The sequence below is a fragment of the Mustela putorius genome, unplaced genomic scaffold, assembly GCF_011764305.1.
Source record: "Mustela putorius furo isolate JIRA1106 unplaced genomic scaffold, ASM1176430v1.1 tig00000242_pilon_pilon_pilon, whole genome shotgun sequence".
Taxonomy (NCBI): domain Eukaryota; kingdom Metazoa; phylum Chordata; class Mammalia; order Carnivora; family Mustelidae; genus Mustela; species Mustela putorius.
In genome coordinates, this window is record NW_025421325.1 from 18,685,039 (window position 1) to 18,701,749 (window position 16,711).

Below are 16,711 nucleotides of genomic sequence, written 5' to 3' on the forward strand. Positions count from 1 at the left end.
ACCAAAAAAAAAAAAAAAAAAAAAAAAGAATAGAATGACAGGCCCACTGGATCCGAGCAGCACAAAGCTTATATCTATGCAGGAAGGGACCTAGTGGCCATGTGATAGGTGAGGGGACTGAGGTTCTGAAGACAGGTGCTGTGTGTAAAGGTCGCTTAGCAGAATGGGGCATCTGGGGGCTTTGGCTTTATCCTTTACCAGGTGAGAATTTCATGACTCCCTGCATGTCAATATCTGAGTTTTTTGGGCCCAAGCTAGCCCTCTTGAGTCAGCACTTCCTTTTTTGAGATGTGTGTGTGTGTGTGTGTGTGTGTGTGTGGCTGGGGTTCATGCTGCCATGAACAAGGGAGTACAAATAGCTCTTCAAGTCCCTGATTTCATTTCCTTGGATATATATTCCGAAGTGGAGTCGCTGGATCATACCGAGGAGGCATTTTAGACATTTTTCCTTAATGATCCACCCCTTTGAAATTTTAACATCATAAATATCCTGATTACATATTGTAGGTACATCTGCTTTATATATATATATAAACCATATTCTTTCTATTTAATTTAGAGTTAAACTAATGAGTCACTGAACATTATATATATCAAAAACTAATGGGGTGTACTAAACCTTGGCTAATTGAATTTTAATTTAAAAATTAAAAAAAATTTTTTAAAGGTGACTAAAATTTTTAAATTAAATTCAAAATTTATTTTTTAATATTTTATTTATTTATTTGACAGACAGAGATCACAAGTAGGTGGAGAGGCAGGCAGAGAGAGGAGGAAGCAGGCTCCCCGCTGAGCAGAGAGCCCGATGCGGGGCTCGATCCCAGGACCCTGGGATCATGAACTGAGCTGAAGGCAGAGGCTTTAACCCAGTGAGCCACCCTGGCGTCCCTAAATTCAAAATTTAAAAGGTATCAATAGGTGGGAGCACCTAGATGGGTCAGTTGGTTAAGTGTCTGACTCTTGATTTTGACTCAGGTCATGATCTCATGGTTGGGTTTGAGCCCCATTTCTGGCTCCATATTCAGCAGAGTCTGCTTGGGGATTTTCTCTTTCCCTTGCCATCTGCCCCTCCCTATCTCCCCACTCATGCTCTCTCTCTCTAATAATAAATAAATAAATAAATAGATCTTTTAAAAAATTTATAACCAATAGAACTTGAAACACTGAATCAAAAACTAATGAAGTATTTTATGGTGACTAACATAACAATAAAAAACTTTTAAATAAAAAATAAAAATTGTCAAATTCTAAACTAACATTACAACTGTACCTTCTAAGTAATCTTAATGTAATTTATTTATTTATGTAAATTGTGATTATCAAATTACATGTTCAAAGAAGCAATTTATGTTTATGCATAATAACAATGCTTCAAATCTTAAAATGTCATGCAAAAGTGTCATTTCTTTGACAAAAAATTTACAAAATTAATTGTTTTAGTTATTTTCAATAAACTTAAAACTTTGGGGGGGTATTTTATTTTTTATTTTTTATAATGTTACGTTAGTCACCATACAGTACATCATTCTTTTTTTTTATATATCTTATAAACATATAATATGTTTTTATCCCCAGGGGTACAGGTCTGTAAATCACCAGGTTTACACACTTCACAGGACTCACCACAGCACATACCCTCCCCAATGTCCATAACCCCACTCCCCTTTCCCAACCTCCCAGCAACCCTCAGTTTGTTTTGTGAGATTAAGAGTCACTTATGGTTTGTCTCCCTCCCAATCCCATCTTGTTTCATTTATTCTTCTCCTACCCCCTTAACGCCCCATGTTGCACTCCACTTCCTCATATCAGGGAGATCATATAATAGTTGTCTTTCTCTGATTGACTTATTTAGCTAAGCATGATACCCTCTAGATCCATCCACGTAGTCACAAATGGCAAGATTTCATTTCTTTTGATGGCTGCATAGTATTCCATTGTGTATATACACCACATCTTCTTTATCCATTCAACTGTTGATGGACATCTAGGTTCTTTCCATAGTTTGGCTATAGTAGACATTGCTGCTATAAACATTCGGGTGCCCCTTTGGATCACTACGTTTGTATCTTTAGGGTAAATACCCAGTAGTGCAATTGCTGGGTCATAGGGTAGTTCTAATTTCAACATTTTGAGGAACCTCCATGCTGTTTTCCAGAATGGTTGTACCAGCTTGCATTCCCACCAATAGTACAGGAGGGTTCCCCTTTCTCCACATCCTCGCCAGCATCTGTCATTTTCTGACTTGTTAATTTTAGCCATTCTGAATGGTGTGAAGTGATATCTCATTGTGGTTTTGATTTGTATTTCCCTGATGCCGAGTGATGTGGAGCACTTTTTCATGTGTCTGTTGGCCATCTGGATGTCTTCTTTGCAGAAATGTCTGTTCATGTCTTCTGCCCATTTCTTGATTGGATTATTTGTTCTTTGGGTGTTGAGTTTGCTAAGTTCTTTATAGATTTTGGACACTAGCCCTCTATCTGATATGTCGTTTGCAAATATCTTCTCCCATTCTGTCAGTTGTCTTTTGGTTTTGTTAACTGTTTCCTTTGCTGTGCAAAAGCTTTTGATCTTGATGAAATCCCAATAGTTCATTTTTGCCCTTGCTTCCCTTGCCTTTGGCGATGTTCCTAAGAAGATGTTGCTGCAGCTGAGGTTGAAGAGGTTGCTGCCTGTGTTCTCTTCAAGAATTTTGATGGATTCCTTTCTCACATTGAGGTCCTTCATTCACTTTGAGTCTATTTTCGTGTGTGGTGTAAGGAAATGGTCCAATTTCATTTTTCTGCATGTGGCTGTCCAATTTTCCCAACACCATTTATTGAAGAGGCTTTCTTTTTTCCATTGGATATTCTTTCCTGCTTTGTTGAAGATTAGTTGACCATAGAGTTGAGGGTCTATTTCTGGGCTCTCTATTCTGTTCCATTGATCTATGTGTCTGTTTTTGTGCCAGTACCATGCTGTCTTGATGATGACAGCTTTGTAATAGAGCTTGAAGTCCGGAATTGTGATGCCACCAACTTTGGCTTTCTTTTTCAATATCCCTTTGGCTATTCGAGGTCTTTTCTGGTTCCATATAAATTTTAGGATTATATGTTCCATTTCTTTGAAAAAAATGGATGGTATTTTGATAGGAATTGCATTAAATGTGTAGATTGCTTTAGGTAGCATAGACATTTTCACAATATTTGTTCTTCCAATCCAGGAGCATGGAACATTTTTCCATTTCTTTGTGTCTTCCTCAATTTCTTTCATGAGTACTTTATAGTTTTCTGAGTATAGATTCTTTGCCTTTTTGGTTAGGTTTATTCCTAGGTATCTTATAGTTTTGGGTGCAATTGTAAATGGGATTGACTCCTTAATTTCTCTTTCTTCTGTCTTGTTGGAATAGAGAAATACAACTGATTTCTGTGCATTGATTTTATATCCTGACACTTTACTGATTTCCTGTACAAGTTCTAGCAGTTTTGGAGTGGAGTCTTTGGGTTTTCCACATATAGTATCATATCATCTGCAAAGAGTGATAGAGTTTGACTTCTTCTTTGCCAATTTGGATGCCTTTAATTTCCTTTTGACGTCTGATTGCTGAGGCTAGGACTTCTAGTACTATGTTGAATAGCAGTGGTGATAGTGGACATCCCTGCCTTGTTCCTGACCTTAGCAGAAAAGCTTTCAGTTTTTCTCCATTGAGAATGATATTTGCAGTGGGTTTTTCATAGATGGCTTTGATAATATTGAGGTATGTGCCCTCTATCCCTGCACTTTGAAGAGTTTTGATCAGGAAGAGATGCTGTACTTTGTCAAATGCTTTTTCAGCATCTATTGAGAGTATCATATGTTTCTTGTTCTTTCTTTTATTAACATGTTGTATCACATTGATTGATTTGCAGATGTTGAACCAACCTTGCAGCCCTGGAATAAATCCCACTTGGTCGTGGTGAATAATCCTTTTAATGTACTGTCACAAATCCTACTGGCTAGTATTTTGGTGAGAATTTTTGCATCTGTGTTCATCAAGGATATTGGTCTGTAGTTCTCTTTTTTGATGGGATCCTTGTCTGGTTTTGGGATCAAGGAGATGCTGGCCTCATAAAATGAGTTTGGAAGTTTTCCTTCCATTTCTATTTTTTGGAACAGTTTCAGGAGAATAGGAATTAGTTCTTCTTTAAATGTTTGGTAGAATTCCCCTGGGAAGCCATCTGGCCCTGGGCTTTTGTTTGTTTGGAGATTTTGATGACTGTTTCAATCTCCTTACTGGTTATGGGTCTGTTCAGATTTTCTATTTCTTCCTGGTTCATTTATGGTAGTTTATATGTCTCTACGAATACATCCATTTCTTCCAGATTGTCAAATTTGTTGGCGTAGAGTTGCTCATAGTATGTTCTTATAATTGTTTGTATTTCTTTGGTGTAAGTTGTGATCTCTCCTCTTTCATTCATGATTTTATTTATTTGGGTCCTTTCTCTTTTCTTTTTGATAGGTATGGCCAGGGGTTTATCAATATTATTAATTCTTTCAAAGAACCAGCTCCTAGTTTTGTTGATTTGCTCTATTGTTTTTTTGATTTCTATTTCATTGATTTCTGCTCTGATCTTTATGATTTCTCTTCTTCTGCTGGGTTTAGAGTTTCTTTCTTGTTCTTTCTCCAGCTCCTTTAGGTGTAGGGTTAGGTTGTGTACTTGAGACCTTTCTTGTTTCTTGAGAAAGGCTTGTACTGCTACATATTTTCCTCTCAGGACTGCCTTTACTGTGTCCCACAGATTTTGAACCGTTGTGTTTTCATTATCATTTGTTTCCATGAATTTTTTCAATTCTTCTTTAATTTCCTGGTTGACCCATTCATTCTTTAAAAGGATTCTGTTTAGTCTCCATGTATTTGGGTTCTTTCCAAATTTCCTCTTGTGATTGAGTTCTAGCTTCAGAGAATTGTGGTCTGAAAATATTCAGGGAATGATCCCAATCTTTTGATACCAGTTGAGACCTGATTTAGGACCCAGGATGTGATCTATTCTGGAGAATGTTCTATGTGCATTAGAGAAGAATGTGTATTCTGTTGCTTTGGGATGAAATGTTCTGAATATATCTGTGATGTCCATCTGGTCCAGTGTATCATTTAAGGCCTTTATTTCCTTGCTGATCTTTTGCTTGGATGATCTGTCCATTTCAGTGAGGGGAGTGTTAAAGTCCCCTACTATTATTGTATTATTGTTGATGTGTTTCTTTGATTTTGTTATTAATTGGTTTATGTAGTTGGCTGCTCCCACGTTAGGGGCATAGATATTTAAAATTGTTAGATCTTCTTGTTGGACAGATCCTTTGACACTATGAAATAGTGTCCTTCCTCATCTCTTATTATAGTCTTTGGCTTAAAATCTAATTGATCTGATATAAGAATTGCCACCCCTGCTTTCTTCTGATGTCCATTAGCATGGTACATTGTTTTCCACCCCCTCACTTTAAATCTGGAGCTGTCTAGGGTCTAAAATGAGTTTCTTGTAGGCAACATATAGATGGGTTTTGGTTTTTTTTATCCATTCTGATACCCTGTGTCTTTTGATTGGGGCATTTAGCCCACTAACATTTAGGGTAACTATTGAGAGATATGAATTTAGTAACACTGTATTGCCTGTAAGGGGACTGTTACTGTATATAGTCTCTGTTCCTTTCTGATCTACTACTTTTAGGGTCTCTCTTTGCTTAGAGGACTCTTTTCAATATTTCCTGTAGATCTGGTTTGATGTTTACAAATTCTTTCAGTTTTTGTTTGTCCTGGGAGATTTTTATCTCTCCTTCTATTTTCAGTGATAGCCTAGCTGGATATAGTATAATTGGCTGCATGTTTTTCTCAGTTAGTGCTCTGAATATATCATGCCAGCTCTTTTTGGCCTGCCAGGTCTCTGTGGATAAGTCTGCTGCCGAACTAATATTTTTACCATTGTATGTTACAGACTTTTTTTCCTGGGGCTGCTTTCAGGATTTTCTCTTTGTCACTGAGACTTGTAAATTTTATTATTAGGTGATGGGGTGTGGACCTATTCTTGTTGACTTTGACGGGGGTTCTCTGCACCTCCTGGATTTTGATGTTTGTTCCCTTTGCCATATTAGGGAAATTCTTTCCAATAATTCTCTCCAATATACCTTCTGCTCCCATCTCTCTTTTTTCTTCTTCTGGAATCCCAATTATTCTAATGTTGTTTCGTCTTATGGTGTCACTTATCCCAATTATTCTAATGTTGTTTCGTCTTATGGTGTCACTTATCTCTCGAATTCTCCCCTCGTGGTCCAGTAGCTGGAAGCTCAGCTTCTTTATTCTCTATCATTTGGTCTTCTATATCGCTAATTCTTTCTTCTGCCTCATTTATCCTAGCAGTAAGAGCCTCCATTTTTTATTGCACCTCATTAATAGCTTTTTTTAATTTCAACTTGGTTAGATTTTAGTTCTTTTATTTCTCCAGAACGGGCTTTTATATTTCCCGAGAGGGTTTCTCTAATATCTTCCATGCCTTTTTCAAGCCCAGCTAGAACCTTGAGAATTGTCATTCTGAACTCTAGATCTGACATATTACCAATGTCTGTATTGATTAGGTCCCTAGCCTTCAGTACTGCCTCTTGTTCTTTTTTTTGTGGTGAATTTTTCTGCCCTGTCATTTTGTCCAGATAAGAGTATATGAAGGAGCAAGTAAAATACTAAAAGGGTGGCAAAGACCCCAGGAAAATACACTTTAACCAAATCAGAAGAGATCCCAAATCGTGGGGGAGGGGGGGATAAAAAGAGGTTCAGAAAAAAAAAAAAAACAACAACAATTAAAAAAAGAAAACAAATAAAGAAAAAATATAAAAAAGAAAATATCTATATGTATATATAGATATATATACATTTCTATATATTAGATAAACTAGTTAAAAAAGAAAAGGGTAAAAGTTAAAAAAAATTTAGCAGAAGAAGAAAATAATTGAAAAAAAAAATTAACTGCAAGACTAAAGAATCATGGGGAGAAAGCCATGAGTTCCGTGCTTTGCTTGCTCCTCCTCTGGAATTCTGCTGCTCTCCTTGGTATTGAAACTGCCCCCCTTGGTAGGTGAACTTGGTCTTGGCTGGATTTCTTGTTGATCTTCTGGGGAAGGGGCCTGGTGTAGTGATTCTCAAGTGTCTTTGCCCCAGGTGGAATTGTACCACCCTTACCAGGGGCCAGGCTGAGTAATCAGCTTAGGTTTGCTTTCAGGAGCTTTTGTTCCCTGAGTGCTTTCCGTAGAGTTCCAGAGGACAGGAATGAAAATGGTGGCCTCCCAGTCTCTGGCCGGCCCGGAGGAGCCGAGAGCCCGGGGCCCACTCCTCAGTGCACCCTCAGAGAATAGCACCCAATAACACCCGTCTGCCTGAGCCCCAGCTGCACTCCGAGCTCACCGAGCCTGCGACCGGTTCAAGGTAACCCTGAGCTGAGAGCTCACTCCTCGCTTCTGTCTCTGTACCCGGCTTCCCTGTTCTAATACCTGTAAGCTCTGCAACACTCAGACACCCTGATCCTTCTGTGACCCTGCAGGACCTGAGGCCACGCTGACCCCGCATGGGCTTCACCCCGGTTTAGCCTCTGGAGCGATGTCCCTCAGTGGAACAGACTTTTAAAAGTCCTGATTTTGTGCTCCGTTGGTTGCTCCTGCTTTCCGGGAGCCAGCCCCTCGCCCCCCACAGTCTATCTTCCCATTGCTTTGGATTCACTTCTCCGCCAGTCCTACCTTTCAGAAAGTGGTTGATTTTCTGTTTCTAGAATTGCTGTTCTTCTTATCTTTGATCTCCCGTTGGATTTGTAGGTGTTTGAAATATTTAGATAAGCTATCTAGCTCATCTCCTGCTACCTGATGTAGTCTCAGCCTGCTTCTTCTCTGCCATCTTGACTCCTCCCCATCATTCTTTTTTTTATGTAATTTTATTTTTTCAGTGTTCCAAGATTCATTGTTTATGCACAACACCCAGTGCTCCATGCAGTATGTGCCCTCCTTACCATCCACCACCAGGTTCACCTGTCCACATACCCTCCTCTCCTCTAAAATCCTCAGTTTGTTTCTTAGACTCCACAGTCTCTGGCTTCATCTCCCCCTCCAACTTCCCCCATTTCACTTTCCCTTTCCTTCTCCTAACATCCTTCAAGTTATTCCTTATACTCCACGAGTGAAACCATATGATAATTGACTCTTTCTGCTTGAATTATTTCACTCAGCATTATCTCCTTCAGTCCCATCCATGTTGATAAAAAATCGGGTATTCATCTTTTCTGATGGAGGCATAATATTTCATTGCATATATGGACCATATCGTTTTTATCCATTTGTCTATTGAAAGACATCTTGGCTCTTTCCACAGTTTGGTGACTGTGGCCATTGCTTATGAACATTGGGCTCTTCTTTTCACTACATCTATATCTTTGGGGTAAATACCCAGTAGTGCAATTGCAGGGTCATAGGGTAGCTCTATATTTAATTTTTCGAGGAATCTCCACACTGTTTTCCAAAGTGGCTACACCAACTTATATTCACACCAACAGTGTAAGAGGGTTCCCCTTTCTCCACATCCTCCCAACACGTCATTAGATTTTGACGTAGTATTCCAAGACTCATTGCTTACACATAACATCCAGCACTGGATGTTGTCCCTCCTTAACATCACCGGGCCAACACATCCCCCCACCTCTCTCCCCTCTAAAACCCTCAGTTTGTTTCTCAGAGTCTACAGTCTCTCATGGTTCATCTTCCCCTCTAATCTCCCCCCTTCATTTTTCCCTTCCTTCTCCTAATGTCCTCCATGTTATTCCTTATGTTTCACAAGTAAGTGAAACCATATGACAATTTACTTTCTCTGCTTGACTTATTTCACTCAGTATTATCTCCTCCAAGTCCCATCCAAATAGATGCAAAAGCTGGGTATTCATCCTTTCTGAGGGCTGCATAATATTCCACTGTATATATGGACCACATCTTCTTTATCCATTTGTCTGTTGAAGGGCATCTCAGCTCTTTCACTTTTGCTTCATACAGTAAATAACTAGTTTATTGGGAAAATGGGGTGGGGGTGGAGTGGCCCAGGAGGGGTCTGTGGGAAGCTGGCATCCTGAGAGTGAGGAGTATGTCCACAGCCAGAAAGGGCATCCCAGGCCAAGGCCTGGCACAAGAGTATACAGGGTATGGTGGAAAAATAGGGAAAAGTCAGTGTGCCAGGCAGGAGCTGAGGGAGAGGGAGAAGGAGGAGGATCATGATCTGACCAGGTTGTGGAAGGGGCATTGTTTTAACAATACCACTATTAAGGACTGAAGACCAAATTCCTCCCATAGGGGCTTAGGGGGCCAGCACCTCCAGGCCACTGCCCATCTCCCAACATCATCTAGAATCCAACCTCATCTTTTACCAGCTGCCTTCTAGCCTGCCAACCACTCATCCCCAGCCTTCTAGTTCCTCAAATAGGCCATGCTTTCTTCAACCACAGGGCCTTTGTACACAATGTTACCCCTGCTTGCTTCACTCTTTCCTACCTCTCTTTGCCAAGTAACTCCTCTGACACTGGTCATCTCATCTCTTTCATCACCTACTCAGAGAATTGCTCCTCACCTTCCCTGACAAAGTCACTTCTTCCTATTCTGTGCGCACCCAGCCTGTGTAGCTCTGAGCAGGATTATACTCTGTGTTTCCTCCCTAGCCCTTCATTCCATCTCTGGAAGCCAGATGAGCTCTTGACACATGGAAGGTCCCTAATACTTGCTGGGTGGTTAAATGAACAGTCTGCCACTGCACTTAGCATCAGAATTTGTCCATTTACTCGCTAGATACTCATCGACTCCTATTGTGCACAAAGCCCTGTGCTAGGGGCTAAGCATTTGTGTAATTGTCACCTTTTCTACAAACTAGAAGCTCTCTGAGGGCAGAGGTCTTGTCAGAGGTAAATGTCTCACCTACAACATATTCTATTGGTGGCCTTAACACCCTCCAACTGTCCCAGAGTGAACACGTGGCAGTGGTGCAGGTTGCTACCACACTCCACATCTGACCATCAATCCTGCCACTCAAATCTTCTCCTGCCCATACCTGCTAACCTAGCATTCTCAGGCCACAGTAATTCTCATCTGGACTGGGCCACACCATGCACCCCCACCACATAACCATCAATGCGATCTAATTCAAGGCAACCATAGCCATGTGTACAACCTGCCTACAACACTGTGCTGACCCTGCACTGTCTACAGTGCAAATCTCTGAAATCTGAATGTAGCCTCCAAGGCCCTCCCATCTGTTTCCCACCTACTTCTCCACTCAATGCTTGCCATCCATCTCTAAGTGCCAACAACAACAAACCCAGTCTTATTCTCCACCCATGCCATGCAACTTCTTGCCCCAATGCTCTCATTCAGCTGTACCCATGAAGTGCCTCTCTCTTTACTATCTTTACTGGCTCAGTCTCACTAAGTCTCTGAGGTGTACCTCGTGCATTATCTTCTCAGGAGGGACTCCCTGTCCTCAGCTGAACATTCCTCTTTACCTGATTCTGTTTCTCTTTATACATGTAACATTTACTTATGTATCTCTCCTGTGAGCACTTTGAAGGCAAGGAATGTGTCTTGTCATAGTACTGCCAGACCCAGCATAGTGCTTAGTATTAATAAGCACTCAGTAAGAGTTGACAAATTAATCTTGGATGGATATGTACGTGGGTGGGTGGATGAGTGGATGGATGGATGGATGGATGGACAAGTGGATGGATGAATGGATGACGGATGGATGGGTGGATGGATGGATGGACAGACTGATGAATGGATGGGTGGGTGGTTGAATAGATGGAGAGATAGAAGGAAGGAAAAATAGATGCGGTTAGAAGAGACTTTTCCCAGAGGGCAGAAACAAACTCTTCTTTTCCTACAGCATTTATTAATAACTACCATGTAGCAGGCTTTGTGCAAGGCACTTGGACATATTATCCCATTTGATTCTCATAACAATCCTATCAACTAAATATAATTATCCCATTTTAGATCTGTGGGAATGAAGGCCCAAGTGTTATAGCTAGAAAGTGACAGAGCTGTCTCGGGCCTCCAAACCTTCCCTCTACACCACTTTGAAACAGAAGCACTCTCTTGGGCCTCTGAACCTGCTTATTTGCCTTGAAAGACGGGGAAAACACAGCCCAACAACCTTCAATTCTGCACAGTGGAGAGGTCCCTCTTCATCCCTTCTGCAGGAGACTAAAGTCTACATCCAAGTAACACTTCCCAATACATTCTAACGAGGCTCAAAGTGGAGTAGTGCTTTATCTACTACCATTTTTCTAAAACAGTGATGCCTTACTATCTCAGTATTCTGGGTAGATTTAAGGTAAATATTCTCCTACAGAGCCAAGAGTGAGGAGCCAAAATGAACATATAGTGGGGGTGGGGTGAGGAGGACTTTACAAAAACCACATGAACAAGACTGAAACTGCCCCTCCTAAAAGAACATGGAGACCTCTGGCTGGAAAGGTAAGAGACTCATCCGGAGCCCCATTGGGAGCTCACACAAGAAAGACAAGGAAAGGGATCTACACATGTTAGAGCTCCACTCCAGGAGTAAAGCCAGGCTCCCTGCATCCATCGCTTGGTCTCTCTCTTCAGTGGATAAAACTGTGGAATCCCCAAAAGCATGTGACTTGGTGGTCAGCTGGCCCAAGCTCCCATAGACATGTCCATATGTCTTACATAGACACTGAATCAGGGAACAAGAGACACTTGACTGAGTTTACAGTGCACTCCAGGGAAGGCATCTGTGTGAGGACCCAGGTATGCTTACACCAGGGCATACTCTTTTTCTCTCCCTTGTCTTTCCTGTTTCTCTGCCTGATGTCTGTTCACCAGGGCATACATATCATTTAGCAATGACCATTTACTGAACCACCCTCTGTGTTAAGATCCAATCATATGCTGCAAAGAATCCTACCTCCTTAGCCACAACACTACACCAAGGTTTTGATGGTTGTGAGAAAAAGGAGTGAATGGGAGGAGATGGGAGAAGAGGTTTGCTCAGGAAAAGCATTGGCCATGGCATAACTCCAGAGCAGAATTTTGCATGGTAGAAACAATATTTGCCTAACTCTGTGACACACATCTACAGCATAATAATTGCCTGGACATCTGTCTCTCATCATCTCATGCTCCACTCTTAGCAGAATCTCTTTTTTACACCCTCATCTCCTTTCTGAGGGATTTGAAGTGGAAACATCATAAAGCACAGCTGAAGTTAACCTTTAAAATGAGAGTTACAAGTCAAAATATAGGTAAAGAGTGAGATAACCTTATAAAATGAGATAAATATAAATTACTACATAAAATAGGCACTGAGCTTCCTAGAAGTCAAGACAAAAGGAAAAATGTGATACACTCCATAATTTTTAAGAGCTAATAAATGGTAATATAGAATAGCTGGTAGGATGTGGGCTCTGCATTCATAGGGTCTGGATTCAGAACCTATATTGATCAGCTATCAATGCAGCTCTACCTCTGTTCACACTTAATGCCTGGCCTCTCTGTGCTTGCAGGTTGCTCCATCACTGAGGCTGTGACAATTCTGGGGAACAAGCTCAGAGATTACCAGGGGCAGTTCAACACCACCCACCTGCTGGCCCTCTGTGACTACTTCCACAACACTTTTATCCGCCACTACAAACTCTACCAGTATGTCCTGGGCCAGGACCAGGAGGTCAACCTGACCGTCACACACCTGGAAGTGTGTGCGCCACCCCATCCCCTCCCTCTGGCTGAGGGCATGGACAGGGACATCTGGCAGCTTGAGCAGCAGATGGCAGAACTCAATATGGCTGAGGTGCAGAAACGCACGAATATGTTGCTCCTAAAGGAGGCATTGCACCTGGAGCAAGAGCACAAGCTACAGAAAACATTCTTGGAGGTGCCCGAGCAGCCCAGTCGGGTTCTGAAGAGAGAGGTAAGGCTGTGCCTGTGAGGTGGAAAGATGTTCACCTGTCACATACAAATGCCCATTCCTACCAAGAAAACATGGCGGCTGGAGTCAGACTCACAGAGAGGACCCCATTGTCTGCACACATGGGATGGGGCAGAAGGGGACAGACAGAAACTGAACATGGGCCACAGGTTTTGTGTGCATGTTTCATGAAACATCTCTGTGAGATGTAATTCATGTACCCATTTTAGTAATGAGAGTAGTGGAGCTCAGGGAATTTAATTGACTCACCCAGGGTCACCAAGCTAGCAAGGGGTAGAGTTTACATTTAGGCTAAGGCTTGGCTGACCCCAAAGTCCAAGTTCTTTCCACTGCAACATTCCTTAGTGACAGATTCCACTAAAGAAGACCCTAGACTCTGAATCACCACAGATTCTCTCAGTGCCCTTCATCCTTTGAGGCCTTGTAGTTGGGGAAGATGATACAGGAAGGGCCAGTGGAGATAGTCCAAGTGGGTAATATGCTGAGATAGTCAAAGGTGTGGGGGCTAGGGGGTCAGAGAGAACCTAGAAGAGTCTGGCATGGATCTAAGAAATTGGGATCCTTCGTTGACCACTCTTAAGACCACTGAGGCTCCAGGAGCCAGAGGCTCAATGACCAGCTCTTTACTAATGGTAACTAGGATGGCCCCAGAGCCACCAACTTCTTAAGGGCCTGGAAGAGTCCAAATTCATTTTTTAATCTAGACATAGGCACTTATATCATCACTGTCACATCATCTGTAAACACAGAGACAATTGTCCTCATATGGGTGTACACAATTGTGTTCATGTGTTGGGGAGATTGGGGCTGAAATGGAGGTAGAGAGTCCCAGAGCCTATATATTTCAAAAGGTCTCTAAATCATCAGCCAAAGAGTGACTGGCCCTATGAAATATTCCCTTAAATATATATAAAACATGGGGAAAATCTTTAAAGAGAAATTAGCACAACAGAATAGATGATACTCTTCTAAGGTTAAGTCTTCAGAGAAATAACACATCAGGCTGCCATGCAATCTTAGAGCATTAAGATATCCAGCAAACAAGAACACAGCAGAATCTAAGCAACAGCTTGTCTCTACCCGCTCTGGGGGACCTTACTCTAGAATGTGTGGACAAGGCCAGAAATGTGAGGGGCCGCCTTCCCTCCCACTCTTGCTTCTTCTTGTTCACACAGTTGTCCTTCTCTGCCCCTCCCAGCTTCCCTTGCCAGCCCTCATTACTTTGCTGTTGGCCCTGCCTGGTAGAGCTCATGGACTAGAATCCCCTCCACTGTGTGTCTTTAGTCTTGTGCCTGAGCTGGAGATGATGAACACCACAGGATAAACATGATACATCCTCTTGGAGAATGATCCTTCCCAAGGATTTAGGGGAAGAATATTATTTTTATATAAAAACAGTCAGGAGATAGTACAGGGAAAATGTCAGGTTTTGCATGAATTTTTAAGTTAAAATATGAGATCACAAAGAGATATCTTCTAGGCAATCAGATATTCCAAGAATGTCCCCTCCAGACAAGCACAAATTCTCCTCTACAGTTTGGTTGTTCAAACGGGGAATTTGGAGAAACACAGTTACATGGTCCATGTCTCCAGGATTCCATGATGCCATAGTCCTGATTGAGATGACAGATAGTGTCTCCTGTTTAACATGGCAGATGGTGGCTGAGTTTCTATTCTTCCCATGACTGGCTGGTTGAGGAACAGGCCCACTGTCTGAGTAACTTGCCCTGTCCCTTCTGATAAAGCCTGCTACTAGAACTTCAAGATGTAAAAATGAGATGAGGGCAGGAGGGTAGGGAAGGGGGATAACATCCAAATGGAACACGCATTGATCAGAAGGTATGGGAATATGGGACTGGCCTATAGACCCAGAACAATATTAGTAATAAACGACGCACTCAAATAGGGTTATTGCTACAGTAGTCCTGAAGCGAGAAGGAAAGAAAGTCCAAAAAAAGAGCTATGGGAAAGGGCTATGGGACAGGAGGTGTAGTGTAAGGAGAGGATCAGAGCCAGGGCCAGCCCACAGCAGATTGGGAGGGAGGCGAGAGACTTCATTCTCTTTCCAGCCTCAGATCTCCTGCCAGCGCCTCCCATTGGCTGAATTCAGCCTAAAGCCAGAGGGGTAAGGTAGCCAGTTGAGACAGCCTTTGTAAGTCAGACTCTCAGAGCACAGAGTAGGGTGGAGAATGGTGGCCAAGAGAGCTGGTGGGGGAAATGGAAAGTTCTAGAGTACAGAAAAAGGAGCTGATGTGTTCAGCATTGGATCCTGTGGAAGGACTATATCTTCAGACAGCCTCAGCCTTTCCTAGGGCCCTGATCACCAGCCACATTCCATTTCTTACAGGAGTTAGAAAATCTCATCAGTGAGGCCATTCACATCCAGATCGAATGCCTGAAGGAGCTGCTGCAGTATGAGATACAAATAACTTTTGACATTTTGGATCTGAAACTTCAGAAGAAGACTTTGAACCTCAATGCTCCTATTCCTTCCCCACTTGCAATCACTGGCCAGCAAGGGCAAGATGAATCTCTTAAGTTCAACAAAGCAAACAAAGGAAAGAAAGCAAAAGCAAAGAAGAAGTAGAAAGCCATTGGTGTCCATTGACTGAAGACACTGACTGAGGAAAAGCCGTTGACAATTTTGGAAGTATTATGTGATGTGCTCAGCACCCAGTAGATCAAAGGTTTCTAGCAATTAAAAGAAATAAAATAACAGTCCTCATATTTCCTCTTCTGTCTTCCTCTATCTTCTATCCCATGAAAATCCAACCCAAATGGATTTTTCCTGCGTGGTGGAAGAAAGCTGTCTTACTCTGCTGAGCACAGAATTTGTGTTGCATGGGCAGGCAAACATCACTTGTTAACTAAGGCTGAGTTTAGACGCTAAAGATAGAACCACCACCAGTAGGTTTAAGTGGATAAGAGTGAGGGTGACACCAGACACCAGGAAGGAATTCCAGCTAACACAGTGGTTCTCTGGCTAGAGTGGGAACAGGACCTAGGATTCTGTTTCCATTCTGCAGTTTGTACAACAGGACTGACAGCCCACAGCCTGTTATGCACATGCCAGTCTCTCTGCTAGAAGACCTAGAGCTGCCTAGAACCTATGCAAAACTCTTCGTTTTGTGAGAACCTACATCACTTAGACTGAGGCAGGGGACTCGGTACTGCCCGAAGCCAGAGACCTGCCTTTGAACCCAACTCTGCTTCTGGTCTGCTGTGTGACCCTGCCCACATCCCTTCTATCTCTAGGGCCCAGCTCTCCCTCTCTCTTAGGTGGGGTTGTTGCCAGCTGGTGTCAGGTCTTTCTCCCACTCTAACCTGGAGATGATGAAGCAAGGTTAGCTATTCCCATTTTTCAAGGGGTTCAAGAGTCAATGGGATCAAGTACCACCTCAAGGTCACACAAGAGGGAGTGAGAGAATTAGGACTAAAGTTCAGGTGTCTGGACTCTTATTTCTGCACTTTTTCCCCTACAGCATCATGTCTCATGGTGATAGGGAAACAAATCCTGCAGTAGTTGGCTTATTACAGCCATGTAACTGATAAGAGACTGTGGCCCCCAGGATCAGGGCAGAAAAGATATTGCCACTCACTGTCTCTTTCACTTTCTTGGCAAGAAACTGGGCTGAAAGCTTTGTTCTCATGTCCAGGAGACACTGGAAGTAGTGGTTGTCAATCAAGTATAAAAGGGTTTATAGCTCCTTCTTACCTTGCCTTTCCCCACATGGATGGTGGCTCAAC

At 42.2% G+C, this 16,711-nt stretch overlaps 1 protein-coding gene across 1 annotated transcript in view; it reads left to right on the forward strand.

Moving 5' to 3' along the window:
- Positions 1–15,684, forward strand: part of CUNH8orf74 (chromosome unknown C8orf74 homolog) — a 34,755-nt gene extending 19,071 nt beyond the window's left edge. The window contains exons 3-4 of the mRNA XM_004766063.2: positions 12,543–12,946; positions 15,312–15,684. Of these exons, the coding sequence (XP_004766120.1) occupies positions 12,543–12,946; positions 15,312–15,551 (644 nt within the window). The 3' untranslated portion in view covers positions 15,552–15,684. The remainder of the gene's footprint in view (positions 1–12,542; positions 12,947–15,311) is intronic.
- The last annotated feature ends 1,027 nt before the right edge of the window (positions 15,685–16,711 follow it).